This window comes from Ptychodera flava, chromosome 20, assembly GCF_041260155.1.
Source record: "Ptychodera flava strain L36383 chromosome 20, AS_Pfla_20210202, whole genome shotgun sequence".
Taxonomy (NCBI): Eukaryota; Metazoa; Hemichordata; class Enteropneusta; family Ptychoderidae; genus Ptychodera; species Ptychodera flava.
This window is the reverse complement of record NC_091947.1, coordinates 35,994,743-36,015,321: the sequence shown is the minus strand read 5'-3', so window position 1 is coordinate 36,015,321 and position 20,579 is coordinate 35,994,743. Positions and strand designations below refer to the sequence as shown.

Sequence of the window (20,579 nt, the reverse complement as noted above, 5' to 3'; positions counted from 1 at the left end):
CAAGTTTCTCTTATGTTGCTTCTTTTAAAGGTCATATTTGCCACGTTTAAAGCTACTTCGTTTTTGGACAATTAAAGAATAAACGGAAAACAACAAAATGGCAAAATATTCAAAAGTTCATCTTTTACATGGTGCACATCGATACATCAAAATTATTTGTTAACCCTTGGATCTCCGATAAAACGCAAGAAGATTATGACTAAATTTTGTCATTTCATCTAGATGTGAATACATTTGAAAGTTTTAATAAACACTAGAATTGAAAACGATCGCATGTCATTGGTGATCATTCCACTGAATCGATCGCTAATTTTCTCACGATCTAAAGTTGTTAAAACGTTACAAGTGCACGAATGAATAAGTTGTTAGATAACAAGATACACATGCAGACAGACAGACAGACAGACAGACAGACAGACAGAGACAGATACTATAGATAAATTGATCACCTTCACCTAGGTAGGTATGAACGGTGCAAAAAAGAAAACGAAACACTGCCTTCAAGGTGAAGGACCGGGGACTCAACCCAAATCGTAACGGTGTACTAAGAGTTGATCAGTCTATGTGTGTGCCTACTGGCCACGATTCCAACACCGAGCAGTACAGACCATGGAGGGTTCGACATCAAGCTATAGAGTAAAGCCTTGTTTCAAACGATTCAAGATTTTGGGACAACATGTTTCGTTTTATTATGGAAAACCAAACTTAAGCAATGAACTATCTATAATAAACATGCTGAATGAACATTTTTTACTTTTACATTTAGAACTGGCGAAAAATGAAAGATAAGCCAACCGTTATAAAACTAACTGTAAAATATTCCAAGAGACAAACTCGTATAATTCATTTTCCGCACATATTAATAGCAACATCAGAAAAGCGAGATACCAAGTTTCGAATTACTGGTCTCACCCTTTAAATACCTCAACATCGTGGCGGACTGAAGTAGATGTATAAAAAGTGCTTATAAATGAAAGGTATAGCTAGAAGCTACAATCACATCCTTTTGCAGGGCAAATTCTGCATTTACGGGTGAATCAACTTTTAATTTTAAACTCCTGTCTCAATACACATCGTATTGTGACATGTCACAGGTAAGTTACAAATTTACACTTGCTGAAAATTATGCCTGCAAAGGTTGTAGCATAGTGCGGTATAGCTATGTACGTGAAGGCTACCAACTTTTGCCGTGTCATTCACCTTTTTTTCGTTCAGAGAAATGGCTAGACGGATGGGGACATGATTCTGTTCACGGTGTCTCAGATATTTTTTTCTTGTCTAGTCCATAAATAATGACAGGAATGTCTGGAACGGACCAGGTAAATCCAATTGTTATACACTGAGGCAGATTTCTAACAAATATGTTCTCTGCATATTTGAGTGGCGACCCAATCAGTGGCATTCCCTAACCACAACCATGTCGAAACATTTCCGCTTGGCTTTTTTCTCGACTGAACCCGGTACCCCACCTCTTTTTTTTCGCATTGTTCCTCTAAGTATGGGAGCGCTACACAGGGATGTAACAACGATATCGATCTAGATTAGACTGAAAGGTTAAGCATTACTCCCCCACGTCTGAAACCTATCACAAAACACAGAGTACCACTGAAAGGGAACCGATTGTTGGTCAGAAGGTCGTTGTGTCTGAGTTTGTCTCAGTTTAAAATACAGAATATTCATTTGAGTACTTTGTAGTTGCTCTTGTTTGGTTTCCGAGTGTCTTCTAATCTGAATGTATATCCGATTCGTTTATGATTTTGAAAAAATGTGTCAGGCATGAAGCAATAATTATTGCAGTATGGTAAGTATATCAAACAGTGGTTTAACCTTTATGAGTAAAGCTTGGCTGGTAGACCCTAGGTCTATCACATGACAGCTGTTCTAATATCTCATGTTAAGAATTAACCCTTGAATTCAGTTTTACAGCTGTAGTATATTTTTGCTGTTTACATGCATCCTTCTCTTTCCCAAAATTAAAGAAAAATCTCTCCATGTGCAAAAGTAACAGCTTCCCGGGAAAACGACTTTTCAACATTTCAGGCACCATCTGTCAATGATGTTAGATGACCTTGGTGTCATCGCCACTGTGACCTTGAGACGTCTTCAGTCTAATAGGTAGCATGACCTTATTTGACATACAGCCTTGACGTTAATGGATTGTCAGCCCTTCAGAACCTTCCACCTTGGCTACGTCAACCATGTCGAAATTTGCATAGTTGGCTGTGATTGGCTTAGAGATATGCTTCTTGAACACCTGTTATGAGCGACAGATTGATTCACGTTTTGGAGCAAAGGCCAACAGAGTACAATAAATCACCCACAATTCTCTTTGATTTGTATCCTTGAAGGTTACTTTTCTAATAACTTTTTCAGTTCTGTATGCAAGCCATAATGTGCAGCATCAGAATAATTGATAAATAATATCAAGTAAAAGTACGTTAAGAAATTTCAGTGAAAGTTTCCAAATAACCATTAAACAACCATGGAAGTCACGTTCTGTAGGTACTACAAATGCCATACTTTTTAGGCAGCAAGTTATGACGAACTGAAGGGGTCATTCTCTGAGAAAACTTAGAATGCAAATTTCTTTTGTCATTTCCATTGGAAAAAATCAATATCCTTTTGTTTCATAAAACAGGTGCAACTAGTCTCCCTACTTTACATCACATTATTCTGTATGGCTGAAGACACAATCAGTGGAAAATTTTACAAAAATGCTATCTCCTCTCTGAATCTTGCATAATTTTCCAAATAATTTAAAATGAGAATTGAGAAGAATTGGTGTCCTTAAAAGTACGTTTTCAGAATTTTTACAGCTAGTCTATGAATTTGTCTACACATGGGAGACCTGGGGAATCTCCGAGGATACAAATCATAATGAATTATGGGAAATCTACAGTACTGTCTAACATGCAAGGTCCGTCATATTCCCCTCATCAAAATCTAACTCACAGAATATCGCTCACATTGTACTTGGAGCAAACACTGACAAATTTGCTGCAGTACTCTTTCTATAGTGTTGTATTGTTTGCAGAAATCTAACAGTTCATCTCCAGTTGATGCTATTTTCTGCAGTCACCTTGATATGCAACAAGCGACCTAACGGCCGATATAGCTCCACTGTGTTTATGTAGAGAATAACTATTTTTGACACATGTTGATGAAGAAGGTGGAAATCTTTGATAGCTCATTTCAGTGGCCAGAAAAAATGGCTAAAATAGCTGTAAAAATACACAATTGAAGATTTCATCATAATTTGAATATATCACATTGGATTATCCCTAAGAACATGTCAAGCAAAGCTATCTGACGAGTAGTTTTTTGAGAATGAAATTTTCTGATCAAAAATCGCCAAAATTGTCCCCCAAAATAAAAATACCGTCAAGGACAGTGTGCTCACATTCGGTTTGAATTGGTCCATTCGAGAAATATTTAAACCAGGAAAAACAAGAATGACAAAAGCAAATAAGGTCTCCAACTTAGGTACTGGAGGTCATCTTTAGGAACATGCATATCAACTTCTATAGCAATGGGACAAACAGATCCTAAATACATAAGCAAATGTCAACAACAAGAAATTGACAGAGAAGGTTTGATAAAAAGAAAAGGTGGGTGTGGGTAAAAAAATGTACAAGGGATCTGGTAAAAATAATGCTACCTCATCAATCTTCTAGACCCTACCCCTCCTGAATATCAATGCTCCATCCCTTGGTATAACATAACTCCCGATGACAGGAAATGTATTTACAACCTTGGGAAGTTTTTAATTAATGCAATGGGTGTTATCATCCAAATGTAAACAGCACTTAAGTTAGTTACAGATAGTGAAATGCCTTCCACTGTGGGCGGTGATTACAACATCTGGAATAATCCTGGATCCAAATTTCTCATCAGTTCTTGTATGTCTTACATAGAAAAGTTGCAAAAATTGGTCCGCAATGAAAAAAATTCACCTCAGCTTTGTTTTCTCGATCAAATTTTCCTACAAATTGATACCAAATATGACAAAATCATGTTCACTGCCTTCGAAACTGTCTCACAACATATCCTGGGTTGGTGTAGGTCATTTAAGGTCACAAACTGAGAAAATTACCTAAAATATACAAATTTTGGGGTTTCCCAAACATTTTTAGCAGAAAATTTATCTAATAACTTCCCTTGGGACTTTTTACTAAATTACAAAGCTATCAAACAAGTAATTTTGAGAACAAGTTTTCTTGACCAAAAATGACAATATTGTCTTAAAAATACAAATTTGTATATTTTAGGACAATTTCCACATATCTTACTATTGTCATCTCTGTACGTCTGTGTACCAAATATAAAAGCTGTCTGTCCAGGGGTTTTAAAAAGAAAATACTGTTTAAGAATTTTTGACCAAAAATGACAAAATTGCTCCAAAATAGTAATGTTCCTAATTTTGTCATAATTTCAACAAATTAGAAGTGTAACACCCTCGCAAACATCCAAACCAAATTTGAAAGCGTTTGGGCTGGTGGTTTCAGAGAAGAATAATTTTTACTGAAAATGAGAAAAATCACCAAAAAATTCAGCAAAAATACAAAATTAAGGATATCTTCACAATATTCATAAAACTGTATAAGGTTCACCTAAGGTACTTGCACACAAATTTTCATAGCAATCAAAACAGCAGTTCTCGGGATATTAATTCTTGACCATTTTCACATTTTGTATGCTCATTTGCATAATTTTGGCAATGCAGACTTCATTTGAACAAAATCCCATTTATAGCCCAGAATGCATCCACACACCAAATACCAAGCTGAAATATCCAGCGGTTTGCGTGTTTTTGATGTTGACGGACATACTGTACGTACATACATACATACATACACACATACATACAGACGCCATCGACTTCAGCTTATACGATAAACTCACATTGGTATAACCAAATGTGAGCTAAAAATTGAAGTTTTCACCATAATTTCAATATATCATATATTAAAATAATCCCTTGGAACCTGTATACCAAATATCAAAGCCATCAACTTGCAGTTTTTGAGAAACAAATTTTTTGACTAAAAATGGCAAAAATTGCACCAAAAATATAAAATTGCAGGTTTCATCATAATTTCAAAATATCACATTTAGTTCATCTGTAGAAGCTTGCATATCGAATTTCAAAGCTATCAGACCAGTACTTTTTGAGAAACACATTTTTTGACCAAAAGTGGAAAAAATTGCCCCAAAAATACAAAATTGTAGATTTCACCATAATTTCAATAAATATCATTTAGTTCATCTGTGGGAAACTGTATACCAAATTTCAAAGCTATCAGATGAGTACTTTTGGAAATACACATTTTTTTATCAAAACTGGCAAAAATTGCTCCAAAAATACAAAATTACAGATTTCATCAGAAATTCAATATATATCACTTAGTTCATCTATAGAAACCTGTATACCAAATTCCAAAGCTATCTGACCAGCACTTTTTGAGAAACACATTTTTTGACCAAAAATTGCCCTAAAAATGCAAATTTGCATATTTCTGCACAATTTAAATAAGTCTGAAATAGATCATCTCCAGGTAGCTATGTACCAAATATCAAAGCTATCTAACTGGTAGTTTTGAAGAAGAAGACTTTTAAATTTTTTACCAAAAACAACAAAAATTGCCTTAAAAATACAAATATTCAAATTTCACCAAGATTCGATCAAATCTAACAGAAGTCACCCTAAGTAAACTGCATATCAAATGTCAAAGCAATGGGACGAGCGGTTTCAGATATGAAGATTTTTTTACCAAAAACGGCAAAAACTGCCCCAAAAATAGATATATGCAAATTTCACCACGTTTTGAACAAACTTGAGTGAGGTCACCCCAAGTGAACTGCATATACAATTTCAAAGCAGTCGGACTTGTGGTTCCAGAGGAGAAGGCAATTGTTGATGGATGACGGATGACGACGGAAAATCAACCTATTTGATAAGCTCCGCGTCGCTGACAGTGGAGCTAAAAACAGAGTTCACAAGTTTAAAAGACGTGTTCCTGATTAGCGTGCCGATAAGGTGACATGCTACCAAGCTTGTCTGAAAATTTTAATGTCAAATAAAAGAACTTGCACAAATGTCATGCAAAAGATCGTTCGGATTTTTGCAAAGGAACAAATGTTGTGAGCAATGCCTTATTGTGTTCCATTACAGGTTTTATTCTCGGTAATACCAGTGAACACCTATAATAAGGATTAATTGTGAATACCTCTAGTAACTTGCATGTACCTATTCCTTTGATGAGGTGAGGTGGAATTTGCATCAAAATAGATATAGCAAGCAAAGTGAAAGTAATATTGTCTTTTTCCATCACAAAATTCAAGGGGACAACTTGAAAGACAGAAATTACATTATAACCCCGTTGAAACTAATATCAGGGCACCTGTCTGAAATGGTTCAATGGATATCTTCATAATAATAAGCTTAACAGAGTAATTATAAATGTGCCTTTTCTGAGTGGACATCTGGTGTTTCAGTTCCTCAGAGACCACACCTTGAACCGTGCTTATTCTTTTCATTATGATATTTACGATAATCTCGTGACAGACTTGTTACTTTTTACCGATGACGAGAAGATTTATCTTATTATTGATTATGAAAACGAATCTTTAACACTGCAATCTGATATCAATAGAACCATCAGCTGGTCTGACACTTGGCTATTTAGTTGACAAAAGATTAAATTATTGCGAACAAGTGAGTAGTATGATTCAGTGAGAAAAACTCTTGGGTTCATTATGAGGAATGATTAAAATTTGTACTTTACCATGGCAAGGTCGAAACTTGAATAAGCTTGTTACCTTGAATGGTATAAGTAAACACAAGTATGACAGAATTGAAACAGTATAGAGTTTTAACATTTCTTCATAAAAGAATCACTGGTCTTTACAGTGATGGAATTAATTTATCCAGTAATAAATACCACTTCAAGTCGTTAAACAATTAGGATTTATTTTTGACGATAAATTTTATAAAAATGTGTAAATGCAAAGTTAAATGTAAAAGCCTCAACTTCCTTTTTTTTGTCTTCATGCACCAAGGTTTTGAACTTAGCCTAGCCCACATTGTTTAACATACCATTCAGTTTAGTCAATGTTTGAGACTCTCTCTTTTTAGGAGAATTCTGAGACAATGCTATTCACTTGTGAATAACTGCAATGACATAGATCTGCTTTGCATTGTTTTAAAAATATTTCAAACCTTTGTTTTCTCAGTATTTGTTAAACTTTGTATGTCTCATCTCTGTATTTTTCTAAGTCTTCCAAAATAGCCACAGCTGTTGAAACATTATCAAAGCACAATAAAATAAAAATAAATGTGCACAATGATATCTTACCATAATCACTTTTTAAAACCTGGTGTAATGATAGCAGTATGACTGTAATATCAAATTTCTTGTTTCAACTGTGTGAGGGGATATCACACATACACCCATGTTTGATGTTGGAATCACCCTAAAATGCTACCTAAAACTTAATGTAGTGGGTGCAAATGCCAGAGCTGTAGTTTTTGCGTCAGTCTCTGTAATTTACTTTTTGAACAATAAATAGTTTTCAACAATCTGAAATATTTAAAGGATAAGTTTATTTAAACTATGAAAACGTGTTCACAACTGACTGCATAACTTCAATGCAGTTAATGAGGTGCTCAAAGGTCAAGACAAATCACTGATATGAGATCACACATTGATACATTTACTTGGTCCATTTGCATCATGCTTGTCTATTGGCTTGAAATCAAATATTTTGAATGCATCATTCAATCATGGCAAAGTATTAACACAATGCAGCATATTTCTCATTCAATGCTATCTATTGAAATTACTGAAAAGTACTGAGGTGGGAACAGAAAGTCTGCAGGATACAAGTGTGGATACACTCTCATCATTGTACATACTCATGTAGGATTAAAACACCCTTTGCCGAGAATTTGCACTCTGGTACTTGACTACAATCATCAGCAGTTTAAAGGTCTCTTAAAATGATGACTAGATCTGGACAAAACTACTCAAATCTGACAAAACCTGCAAACCCTAAGTACAAAATTTTCATCAACACCAGATATGCATCTACAATGTTCTATCTACTGCTATCAAATGCTGAAAACATAAAGTGTTGCACATTGCAATAAAAAGGTAAAAAATGCAGGTATTGTTGCAAAAACATTCAGCTAGATATTAAGGCAGTGTGAAGGTGGGGTTGCTTGAAAGGAATGGTATCTACCAATAGCAGCATCTTTTCACATTACTTTCGTCATTTTCATTTCTAATTAACACATTGAGAAGTGTGTATCTACTTGTCATAGCACTCAAAAAAACATTGCATATGAAAGTTTTACTATCTTAAGAATTTCCATTGGAACCTACAATATGGCTGCTCATGTCTGCTAGAAAGAACTTGACCCTGTGTATGCAGGCTTGGTCGTTTAAAACAGAAAAGAAAGGCATAATGAACTGGATTCTCCAAAGACTAACATTCTGTTATCAACTTTTGTTTTAAGAAGCTTCCATGTGACAAAAATACCATATCTGTGATGACAGAGTTTTGACAATGGCACTTAAAGGCCTGTGTTGGCACCAGAATGTCTCATCATAAAATTTACCCATCAGATTACACTTCCAATGGAAAACAAAAGGCTATCACACTTTCATAATCCTCTTACAGACTAGAACAAAGGTGATCCCAGGGATCGCAAATAGTGCCTTTAAGATCAGATTTGAACCAACATTTCCAAATGATGGGTCACTACTGCTACACATATCAATGCTAACACAGTATGCATATTGCTTAGATAGTTTTGTTTAATTAAACAATGAAAAGTAATGGTTATATTGGACATTTTATGAATAAAGTGTGAAAAGGAGATGCCATCTGAGGAAACTTTGACGTCTATCTGCTTCTTGGATGTTTTAAAATTATTTTCATGTCGTTTTGCAAATACTACTATCTCAGCACTGTTCATAAAAGAGTTGTGAAAATACAACAGAGACAGCATTACAACTGTCAAGCTTTCATAAGTGTCACTAAACATCACTTTTTCAGCAGAGTAGTTCCTAACAGTAAGTACACTAGGATTTTCTTTCTTTCCCCAATATATCACTAATTTTAGAAAACAAAAAGGTTGCTGGCTGTAGAAATGTTTTGAAGTCTCTATAACCCTGAACAGTTAAGCTATCTAACCAGACATAAATACACTTATTTTCTAAACTACATTATCAATTCATGGAATTTGAAAAGACAATTTCTTTTTTTGAATGTTACTGGGTGCCAATTTTGGCCCTCTGATACAAATTTTCTGTAAAATATATCATGATTTTTCTCTCATCTTCTTCAGCAAATCTTATTTTCATCACTTAAATCTTCCTCTATGATTTTAGATTTGTCTTCTGATGCCATGTCCACAATTCTTTCATTTTCTATTGAAGATAGAAAATCAATAATTAAAATATGGTGCCATTCATTAATGGTTCATTCAGCATCCCTAACAGATATCATCAAACATGGACAAAAATAATAAATTAGTATATTTGAATACATTCACATATTTGAAAATGGAACACATACACAATCACAATTAATTATTGAACTACTGTTTAAAGTGTCATGGTAATATTGTAATGCTAATACTTCATGTAACTATTCAATAGGATATTGAAAAAATGTTCTAGACAAACGTTTTGTAACATCTCAATGAAAAGTAAGGGATAACTATACAAACACAGAAAGTATTTTCAGCCAAAAATTCAACATTCCACTGATAATGAAGAGTACTCTGTGATATCTACAACAGCAATTTAATTAAAGCTTTTTCTTTCAGATCTGAGTGTCTGTTTCAGGCATATTTTTTTGTTGGTACCGGTAATGTTGGAAAGGACTAAGTCTCTGACAAAGGGTTAATTGTGAAAAGAGCTTTCATTCATCGTGTCTGTGTTTGAAAACTTTATAGTGTTGAACAATGCAGATTTGGTTGGAGATGTTCCAAGATGTCTACAAAATAAACTACCACTGAAAATCAAGAGTCATGTTAGGTTTTGAAACAAAACAATACTAATTGGTGATTGTCTGTAGCAAAATGTAACAAGTACTTTTTTCTGAATACCAGATTGCCAGCTTTCTCTCCCTCCAGGTAAATTAGACATGACTGCAACTTTTCAACCCCTTATATCATGAAAAGATACACCTTTATCACCGATAACAATGGCACTAGATTTTCAACTCTATAGGTTGAACTTTACAGTGATACTTGCTCACACAGACAATCACTTGATAAAACTTAAAACTGGTAATGTCAAATCTGTTATCTGGACATTGCTCAGGTGAGTATGTCTGTTTAGAATATGGTGGCCTGTATATGTAACATTTTGAATCAAATCCACTGATTTGTAACTCTGCTGTAAGTCATATCTACATTGTCTGTCATATCATCTTAATGTTCAACACTCGGCTTGACTTTCATTATTATTATTTTCAGAAATCTTTACTGAACCAACACAATGGGAATGTGATGAAAGCCCAATATGCTGTATCTTTCTACACTTTCCTTACCAAACAATATCATCCACTCTTCAGAGATGTTTTTGACTCCCATCATTACGCAATATTGTCTTTGAAAAGTTCACTATTTCAATCCTTGGTGACGACTTTGAATAAACTCAGGTGTTTAACATGCATTTATTAAAAGGTGGTCATATTTGAGAAGCAACTCAAAAATTATTTAGATTTATAAAACTAAGATGTGCATTTGTCATAAGCTTTTGAAAAATGTTCTGTGGTCTCATTTTGGTAAGCATTTTTATATCAGTTGCATTTGATTTCAAAGCGTGTTATTGAAAAAATGCAACAAGATACAGATAATTGGGGCTTTAAGCAAGCCTAGCTACACTAGCAAAATTCTGAACGATGGCAAACATTGAGAACTGAGTCCATACAATGAATTATAAACCTACCAAAGCAATGACAACCAGAGTGCATACAATGAATTATAAACCTACCAAAGCAATGACAACCAGAGTCCATACAATGAATTATAAACCTACCAAAGCAATGACAACCAGAGTGCATACAATGAATTATAAACCTACCAAAGCAATGACAACCAGAGTGCATACAATGAATTATAAACCTACCAAAGCAATGACAACCAGAGTGCATACAATGAATTATAAACCTACCAAAGCAATGACAACCAGAGGTTAACCAATATTATGATAACTCAGTAACTAAGACCACTTCTGTTATGCTGTCACAATCAACACAAAGGTATGTCTACGACATTTTACTTCTTGAGCTACAAATGTTTTGTCATCTAAAAAAGCCTTCAATGAATCTTATTCTCTATGCAGTTAACCAATGCATGTCAACAAAACATTTGTGTGTTCAGGAATGAAACAATTTGGCATTGTTCATAGAAAAATAGAACTTCTTTTTGAAAAATGACAATTCCTGTTCTCTTTTTCCATTCTCACCACTGACTTCCTTTCTTGATTTTATTTTCTTATTTTGCTTGCATGTTTATTTTTCTTCATATAAAAAAAAAAGAACACTTCAAATCTGCTTTGAGCAGATTCATTTGATATCTGTTACTGAACTTCATTTCAATGAAAGAATGACATAAAATGTTATTGTTTACCAGGTAGTGTGATTGTACATTTCTTTCTGATGGATTTCCTGAATAAACCATAACATACTGGGTTTTAATATGATCATTACTTTCTGAGCTATTTCAACATGTCAACATTGCATCTGAATATATGAAACTTACAAAGTCTACCAGCAGTATCTTTCTTTTACATTAGAGGTCTTAATTCAAAAGAGAAAAGAATTTGAATAACAGTGATTGTGTGTGTGTACTACTGAAAACAATATGCTGTGGATGCAATTCTGTCTAATGAACCCTAGACACAACCGTACACTACCATATTAGGCATTGTTATCCTCTATGACCTTTGAGCACATTGCCCATAACAGAACCATGTCAGTTACCTTACAGTGCATATGTTAATTTCTAAATGGAAACCTTGATACTACCACCCAAGTAGGAAAAATAGTAACACATGATGTGTTCATCATCTCTCTTCAATATGACTTGTATGGGAAAGGACTGTAGTATGGCAGAGAACAGACATCATATTCATAGTCATGTGTGTGTATGAGTGATAATTGGCCACACAGTCCATGTAGCCGACAATGAGATGCTAATGATATGCATAGTGTACAAGTTTAAGGTCTCCTCGACTAACTTTCAGCTGGTTGCTCACTTTCTACTATTTTTATAGTATTTTATACAAAGTCACAGACTTATTCTACCTGCAACTTAAAACTGATGGTGATTTTGTAGCTCATTCTTTACTATTTTTCATAGTAGGTATTTGATAGCCAGTATCTGACAGTTCCTGTTCGTGTCGGCTACATAGACGATCTGCCGATAATTGTTCCCAGATTGGGGCAAAATTACCCATGATAAGCTTTCCACCATAACTATAAGTGTTAGCACACTAAAAATTGATTATGTCAACTACCTATGGGCTGTGAATACATGAGAAGGAATAGATGCCTAGTATGTTTTAACATATGCATAGTTAGAGTATAAGATGAGTGGAAGTGAGTCAAATTTGGCTGCACAGTGTTAACTGATGTCCATGAGAACTGCAACAAGTTGTGTGGTTGATGTGAGAGCTATTTTAAAACATACAACTTACTGGGCAAGGGATTCCATAGATATATATGTGCATGTGTGTGTGTGTGTGTTTGTTTGTGTGTGTGTGTGTGTGTGTGTGTGTGTGTGCGCCCCGTGTGTGGGTGCCTGTGAATGAAATGCACACATACACTTGAGAAGTGTGTTGAAGAAAGTGTTGAAAGCTGTGTCATCAAACAACGCATACATCACATTCACAAGATGAATGTCACTGACTTTGTTGTTCCTAGTCACATTCACTGGAATGCACTTGAGGTGAAGTTGAAATTCAAGTGTGGTATTTAGTCTACATGTTTGTACATGAGAGACTTAGCATGTGCAAAGGACTGTTTGCCTAAGTCTCTCAGTCAATTGAAGTCACCATTTACATAAGATGGGAGAAATGGAATGTCAAAACGGTAAGCCAAAAACTGGTCACCTTTTGGTGCACATTTCGATGGACTGTATGAATTACTGGGAACAAACACAAGGTGTTATCTGATAGATACATACACTTCTCTAGGAAAGTAACTGGAATGTCACATTACAACAACAGTAAACTTTGCAGTCAGCTCTTTGCAGTGAGTCACACTCAGTACTACATTTGTTTTCATTCATACACACACCTACATCTCACAAAAAAATCCCATTAGAAGGTCTTAAAATATCAATTTCAATTAATAGACTTTCATGTTTCACACAAAACCTTGCTGCTTCATCCATATTCCTCTGTTGAACCTATAACAGTAGAAGAGTATTTAACAAAATCAACTAGAACTTGAACTACAGGTGGTTTCCACCGACCATTCACAGTGACAAATGATCCCAACACTTCAACCACAGATGGCAGATTGAGAAATCTTTCAGACCACTGATCCAGGGTCTGTATTCAGACCTGACAATTAGCTTTCCTGTTCTTTTATCAAAGGCTAAGCTGCAATAGGTATCTTTTGCCACCAGACAATTTCCTGTTTACAACTAAGGTTGCCAAGAAAAACCTTGGCTGCAAACAGCCATGAAGAATTAAGTCTGCTAATTTTCAATTAATTGTAGTACACTCCATTTAATGCCTTCTCCTTTATTTTTTCTTCTTGACTCTCCACTGAGAATCCAGCATTTTACATTAATGAGTTGCCTTAATGGCACCCCTGACATGTACACTGGTTGACGTCGGCTCCAACATCTGCAATGGCCCCATTTGTGGTAACAAACAATCGTATAATTACAGACAGGTAATTGAAAGATTTCACGTACCAGCCATGGAGTTGCTGATAGCATTTGTAAAGCCTTGTAGAGAGCAATGAGATGGCATTTTAACCGACCGATATCTACTTGAAAATGATCCCCAAAATAAACCCTATGGCTCAGTTAGGATGAAGTTAGGGAAGAGCTAGGCATCTCCGAAGGAGAGTAAAACAAACTATGAGGGGAGTGATATTTGAACTATGAAAACAAGAGTGAAGTCATTCTTTTGAAGTCTTTGTTGATTCCGTAGCCTATGCAAACACATGGGAAATGCAGCGCCTGCACTAACGCCCACTGGCTATTTTCATTGCAAATCTGAAGAAAATCCCTACATATGTAATTCTGTGTGTTCACTAAACCCAAGAACACAAGTCAGTGGTGATAACAGCCATTAAGACCCATTGTTGCCTAATTACTGACTAATACCAGATAATTATCAGTCTTTGGCGCATTCATTTTTTTGAAAGTGGGAATAATTGTCTGACCATCTCACTTCCGAGCCGTTGTTGTCTCTGTATTTAGTGTTGATCCAGTTCTTTCATTCTTACATTTGCTATCCATCCACAGCCATTGATGAAATCAAACATGGTGGGATAAGCAATGATCTTACTTCACTGAACAGAAAATAAAGACACTTATGGCTTGGCTATTACACCACTGATCTTGATCAATAAGCAGGATAAGATCAGAGGAAGAGATAAGCTAAGGACCTACCTGTTTGTCTTCTACCTTGTATTTGTTCCGAAGCCAATTCTCAAATTTCGGCTCCTTCTTTGGCAAAGCTGGTGACTGCAAATACACCAAAGAGCAAACTTTGTGAGAGCAGAACCAACAGAATGAAAGTGTTTACAAAAGTCTGAGGTACCAGTACTTTCTCTGTTTGCAAATGTCAACAGTCGACTTAGATGGAGAATAGAAATTAGTCTATGAAGACCAGGGAACTTCTGAAATCCAACTACACAGGTCATGCTAACTTGACTCTCAAGTTCATAAAAATTCTTTTTTTAATGTAGCTTGAGTTTTTTCTTTCAAGATTTGATAAAAGATAAAGGTAACAGCAGCAAGATAAAGTTGAATATGCAAAGACTAATTTCTAGAAATGCTGGCATACTTTATACAGCTTTCAAGTACAGCCCTCCATCACATCTGCAGTTCATTCAATCTTGAAAAATTGTTTAGTTGACAACATTACTTCAAATCATGGTCCCTCCACAGGGAGGGACAATCTTCAAATCATTGTCCCTCCACAGGGAGGGACAATCTCCAAATACACATTAATTTAAAGACAAAAGAAATCCCTCACCATCTCAACATATCTGTAATGTGCTTTCCTTAACTGATTGCAAAGGGGTGCTTTTAGAATGGCTATTTCATTCTTGGGGGGGAGGGGGGGGGGGGCTTTCATCTGACCTTGACATTAACAATAAACCTCCCATGACACACCTTGCAGGAGATAAGACCTCCCTTCTACTCATACAAAACATGAAAAGACTTGGGAAATGAGTTTGCTTTCTGAGCGTTTGTTGCTCTGTCTCTCTCTCTCTCCTATGTTTGAATATTACATAACAGAACCAAATCAATCCAAAGAAATGGCAAGTAACATCAAAGGCCTGCTAATACAAACATACCTGGGAAGTTTGGAAATTATGGGGGCAGTTACAAACCAATGTGTACTTTGCAGATTGGTGTTATTGAAACAGTGAAAGACCCAATACAAACAAGAAGCAGCTACAGAGATTAATGATGGCCAGTGTACTTAACTGTTCATGTATGTATACCCTTTAATATGGTAATCTAGATGAGGTCAACTTGGGCTTCAACTTGGTCAGCCATATATATACAGGGACTTTCATAAATAAAAGATAACAGTTTATTTTTTACCACAGGCAGGCAAAGACAAAGTCAGGTCATTTATCAAAGAGATGCAAGACCTTAAGCAAGGCTAAGGATAACGTTGAAACTGAGAAAGTAATTTCAATCTGCTGTTATCTCTGAACACTGATTGCAACATTTGTTTTCACCTAGCTATATTGAAGATGAGCAATTTTTCTCCTCACTACTGATGATGTGATATTGTAAATATTTCATACAATGCTCTTGAGCAGTTGCCCTTAAATGCCAATCAAGTTGGCAACAAATAACCTCCTACCGTGTAGTTGTCTGCTTTCCCTAGCACAACCAGCAGGAGAAATGTTTATGAATTAACAGACAAACTTCAGATAATCCACAGGTTCTGGGCAGACATTACTAATCCATTGAGATCCTATTGCTGCTTGTCTGCAAGGGTGGAATTGATCAACTCTTACAAAGGACTGTCACTGAGAATTGTGACAAAGTCTAGCCTTCTCATCACATCTCTAGGCACCACTTCTAATCCTATGTACAAAAGATCCTGACACTGTTTCTCTTTGGTGATAGCCGACTTAAGTAACTAATTGTGCGGTAATTAAGGAGTGATTTCATGGGTAATTTGATCCGCCTACAGTGTCTCCGGATGCGCCACTCATGGTGACTGCTTTGTTCATTTCAAAATTAAAATTGCCCATACATCAGGTGTAATAACTGAGCTGTTGATTGAATTTGAAAATATAATTTCTCATAATGCAATATCATGCTGAAGATACTTGACTAAAAAGATGTTCAAAATACAAAACAATCTGCCCTAAGTATATTCACTGATGAAAGAGACAAACTGCCAAAAGCTTAAATGTGAGATAACTTATACACGTACTCTACACTGGCTAACAAACTAACTGCTCATTTCATTACAGACACTTTTGACAAATTCTTCATTTCTGTTGTAAATGATCTAACTAGCTTGATCAGATTATTATCCCATCTGTTGAAGAAGTTGATTTCTCACGTAATCTAGGAGGATGTCTCCACTCTGCCAACATTGTTGTAACACTCACCTTTAAAATGTCAGCCTTAATCTCCTCCATTGATGTTAATTTTGGTTTCTTGGGTGACCCCTGTTGAGAGTGAAAAAGGATAAAACAGGATGTTAAGTTGTTTGCAAATCTGGGCTTTCAATGTCGATTTTCCAAAAATCCAAATAAGTGCTCATTTTTCTGCCCTCAACAACAGAGGAGTGAAAGCATTAAAAAGAAACAGAATGGTTTACATCCCTCTAATATTATTAAAATTGAAGACAAAGTTAGCGGGGCAACATTCATTTTGACTGACGTCTGATTTTAGTCTACTGTTGATTTCATTGTCTTGGAGTGTTCAGTTTAGTCTCATGCGATAACGAGTGTATTCTCAGAACATCAATAACTTTGCTTTGTGAAAACCCCATTCTTGCTTAGAGGTCAATGAACTGCCTTTGACATTGCGGCCAAGTGACTAGAGTTTATACAATCCTCTTGTTCACTTGTATTCATTTGCAAAGCCATTCACTAATAAATCTCAGCAGCTAGAATCAAATTATGCAACCAGTATTTTATCAATATACTTAAACAAGTTAGCATCTTTCATATCTAAAATTCTAAATGTAAATTTGCAATGAGCATTCATCTCAAAAATGCCCTTGAGCCCCATTCAGAGAAGTAAAAATACATCAACTTTTGATTTGTCTGACACAGTGAATCTGCATTTGATACATGAAATTCTGTTACTAGTAATAAAACATACAATGTTGCATGCACCATTCAGCCTGCATTATTGTAAATACATAAAATGTTGAAGCATTCATAACAACAATTCACATGGTATTCCGCAGTCTGTGTTGACATCACATGACCAAAGGGAAGGAACAAACACAAGTTTGATATTTCATACCATGGTTAAATGTAAACAAGGCTTTCTGAGGGCCTTATCTCATTGCAGCAATACTGAGAATTTGGGCACCATGGCAACCTTTTTATTGAGATCTAATGCTGGTATAAAATAATTCATCTTATATAATTGCAATCTCAATACATACGTGTTTAGACTAAACTAGATAATACTTGCAATATTTACCATTACAATATGACAAGTGATATCTAGATCTCACACGTTTTACTGAAAAAGCTCTACATCACATCGATTCACAATGCATATTTCCTGGTAATGTGCAGCGAATCAGAAGCTTATGGCTTATTGGTTGACTTCATCATTAACACTAATGGATCATTTCAAAACAGCTGATCTGCTAAAATTCAGCCTTACTTTCAGACCCCTTAACTTGTTGTGAATAGTTGCATCTAAAGATTTCATCTGAAACTTCTCATGTTGTTGAAAAACTTTCTGAAATCGGTTATTGCCTGGTTAATTGCGTAGTCAAAATAATTAATAGCAAGCGCCATCAAACATAACTTGATTGAAAGTATTACCATAAGTATGCTAGGAATACTGATTGCTATTGTGCTGGCGATATTGGGGCCGACTCGCAGCGATTTCGAAGCTGTTATCCATTGGTTGGCAGAATCGTACCGTTTAATGAAATAATACAAATAAACTCCCTAAGTTGCTGTGAATAGTGACAATCGACCAATCAGATATAACCTTGCAAACACGCTGCGAGTCAGCCGGCGATATTGGCTGTAAATGAAGTTTTACCAAAAAAGAATCCTTTGTAAAATTTATAGACACCAAGATCATAGTGTCAGAAAATTTAGCTGCACTTTTGATGTGATTTTGTATTGTAGTAACTGCCAACTTTATTGCTACAACTCCTTGTTAAAGCATCAACCTCTCACATATCAATAACTTAAATTTCTGCCATTGAATTTCAATTATTTAGACTGAAATTCACACTGAACTTTTACTCATTCAGCACTGTATACTCAATCAGACTTCTTGTTCTTTTGGCAAATAACATTCATGAACAGACTACGTGAATGGCTTGTGTGATAAATATTCATTCTCCAAGGTACAGTCTTACAGATATTCACTATCTACATATTTATTGGCAGAAGTTCTACATATTATAGGAACGCAAGCTTTGTCATTAAAAATCAAGCAAATCTAGAAAATAAGTGTATTATGAGATCTTGGTATCGGCCTAATAGTATGACAAGAGTTCACATCTTTCTAATAATTTATCTTTCTGTTGCGTTAATGTTATCAGCATTTAGTGTCTACTGCACTGTTATGGCTATATCAAATGTAGTTGAGGATACAGATCAGATTTGGCAGGCTGCAATTCATGTTTTGAAATAGGTATGTAAACAGCTAAGTACAAAAGAGATTGGGCTAGACAAAAGAAACCTGTCTACATGCTAGTGGGTCAAGGTTATCAATTGCTTGATGTAAATTTCACTATGATCTGACATATTCCTTAGAAATAAAACCTTAAGATGCAAAAAGAATTGAATCAACATGATGCATATTGTAACACACCAGTCACATGATTTGTTTGTTTCACTTAGGGGTCAAAGGTGAAATAACAGGTTGGAGACTGTGTGGTTGCCATTGCATAAACACAATGTATTTGATGTACACTTGACCTTTAGTTGGCTATTCCTTTGGGGTATTTTTGATTATATTTATTGCTGGATGAACTTGTGACAACACGACTTTCTGTCCTTTTAGCAACTTACACAATAAATTTAGAGTGCAGACAAAAATAACCAGAGTCTGCAAAGATAATGATTTACAAAACATTACAATGTAAGAATGAATAAGTGTTTCCATTTGAAGATAGACTTATTACTCTGTGTACCTAAAAATCAATGTTTTAAGCTTTTGGCCATGATTGATGATTATCAACAAATAATGGAAAACTATAAAAATAACATTTAAAATGGCTGCCACCCTTTGTTTGTGCAAGTTGTTCAGATTTTTAATTTTCAAGTGAAAGATTGAAAACTTTTACTATGATGTCTTTCTTTACCCTTTTATCACCATAGTTTAGCCCAAACCCATAGTATCACCATAGTTTAGCCCAAACCCATAGTATCACCATAGTTTACCCCAAACCCATTTATCACCATAGTTTACCCCAAACCCATAGTATCACCATAGTTTACCCCAAACCCTTTTATCACCATAGTTTACCCCAAACCCATTTATCACCATAGTTTACCCCAAACCCATTTATCACCATAGTTTACCCCAAACCCATAGTTATCAATGTTGACCAGGACCTGTTCACAGGGAATCAAGTAGACTTGGTTCAAGTCGATGAATTTAAAAAAAAATCATTTATAATACTTTCTCTTGTGTCTCTCCTATTTCGTACAAACCTATCCGGAATTTGGCAGCTAACGCCAGGTTTTCCCAGCGATTGAATGCGTCACGTTTGAGTCTGCGCAGTAGTGAGTTAGTTTCTGCTGGATTCACCGACTTGGACTTCTTGCAAAGTACAGGCGGTGAGACGGACTGTGTACACAGTGACGTAGAGCAAATACAAAATGATTGACAGCCCCTGCCGTTATTCTGGCCAATAAGAAGAACGCATGCTAATAAACCTCTGCATACATTAAAAAGTTTGTTGTCATATCCGTGCAAAGCTAGACATCGAGTACGTTTTATATCTTGGCGAATAATGGCATCAAGTCCGTACATCAACCGCGTTTTACTACTAATCATGCGAGATTACCAAAGAAAGCTTGTTGAGAGTTACATTGAGGGAAAAGATGTGTTCGTCTGCGCACCAACCGGCAGCGGAAAATCACTGACATACCAAGTCGCCCCACATTGTTTTGATTTCCATCGC

General features: G+C 35.5%; 1 protein-coding gene across 1 annotated transcript in view; it reads right to left on the bottom strand.

Moving 5' to 3' along the window:
- Window positions 1-7,584: 7,584 nt before the first annotated feature.
- The window catches only part of LOC139120830 (nucleoplasmin-like protein ANO39), a 53,922-nt gene continuing 40,927 nt past the window's right edge, over window positions 7,585-20,579 (bottom strand). Inside the window, exons 10-12 of the mRNA XM_070685407.1 lie at window positions 16,849-16,908; window positions 14,651-14,725; window positions 7,585-9,434 (exon numbers count right to left, since the gene is read on the bottom strand). Of these exons, the coding sequence (XP_070541508.1) occupies window positions 9,384-9,434; window positions 14,651-14,725; window positions 16,849-16,908 (186 nt within the window). The 3' untranslated portion in view covers window positions 7,585-9,383. The remainder of the gene's footprint in view (window positions 9,435-14,650; window positions 14,726-16,848; window positions 16,909-20,579) is intronic.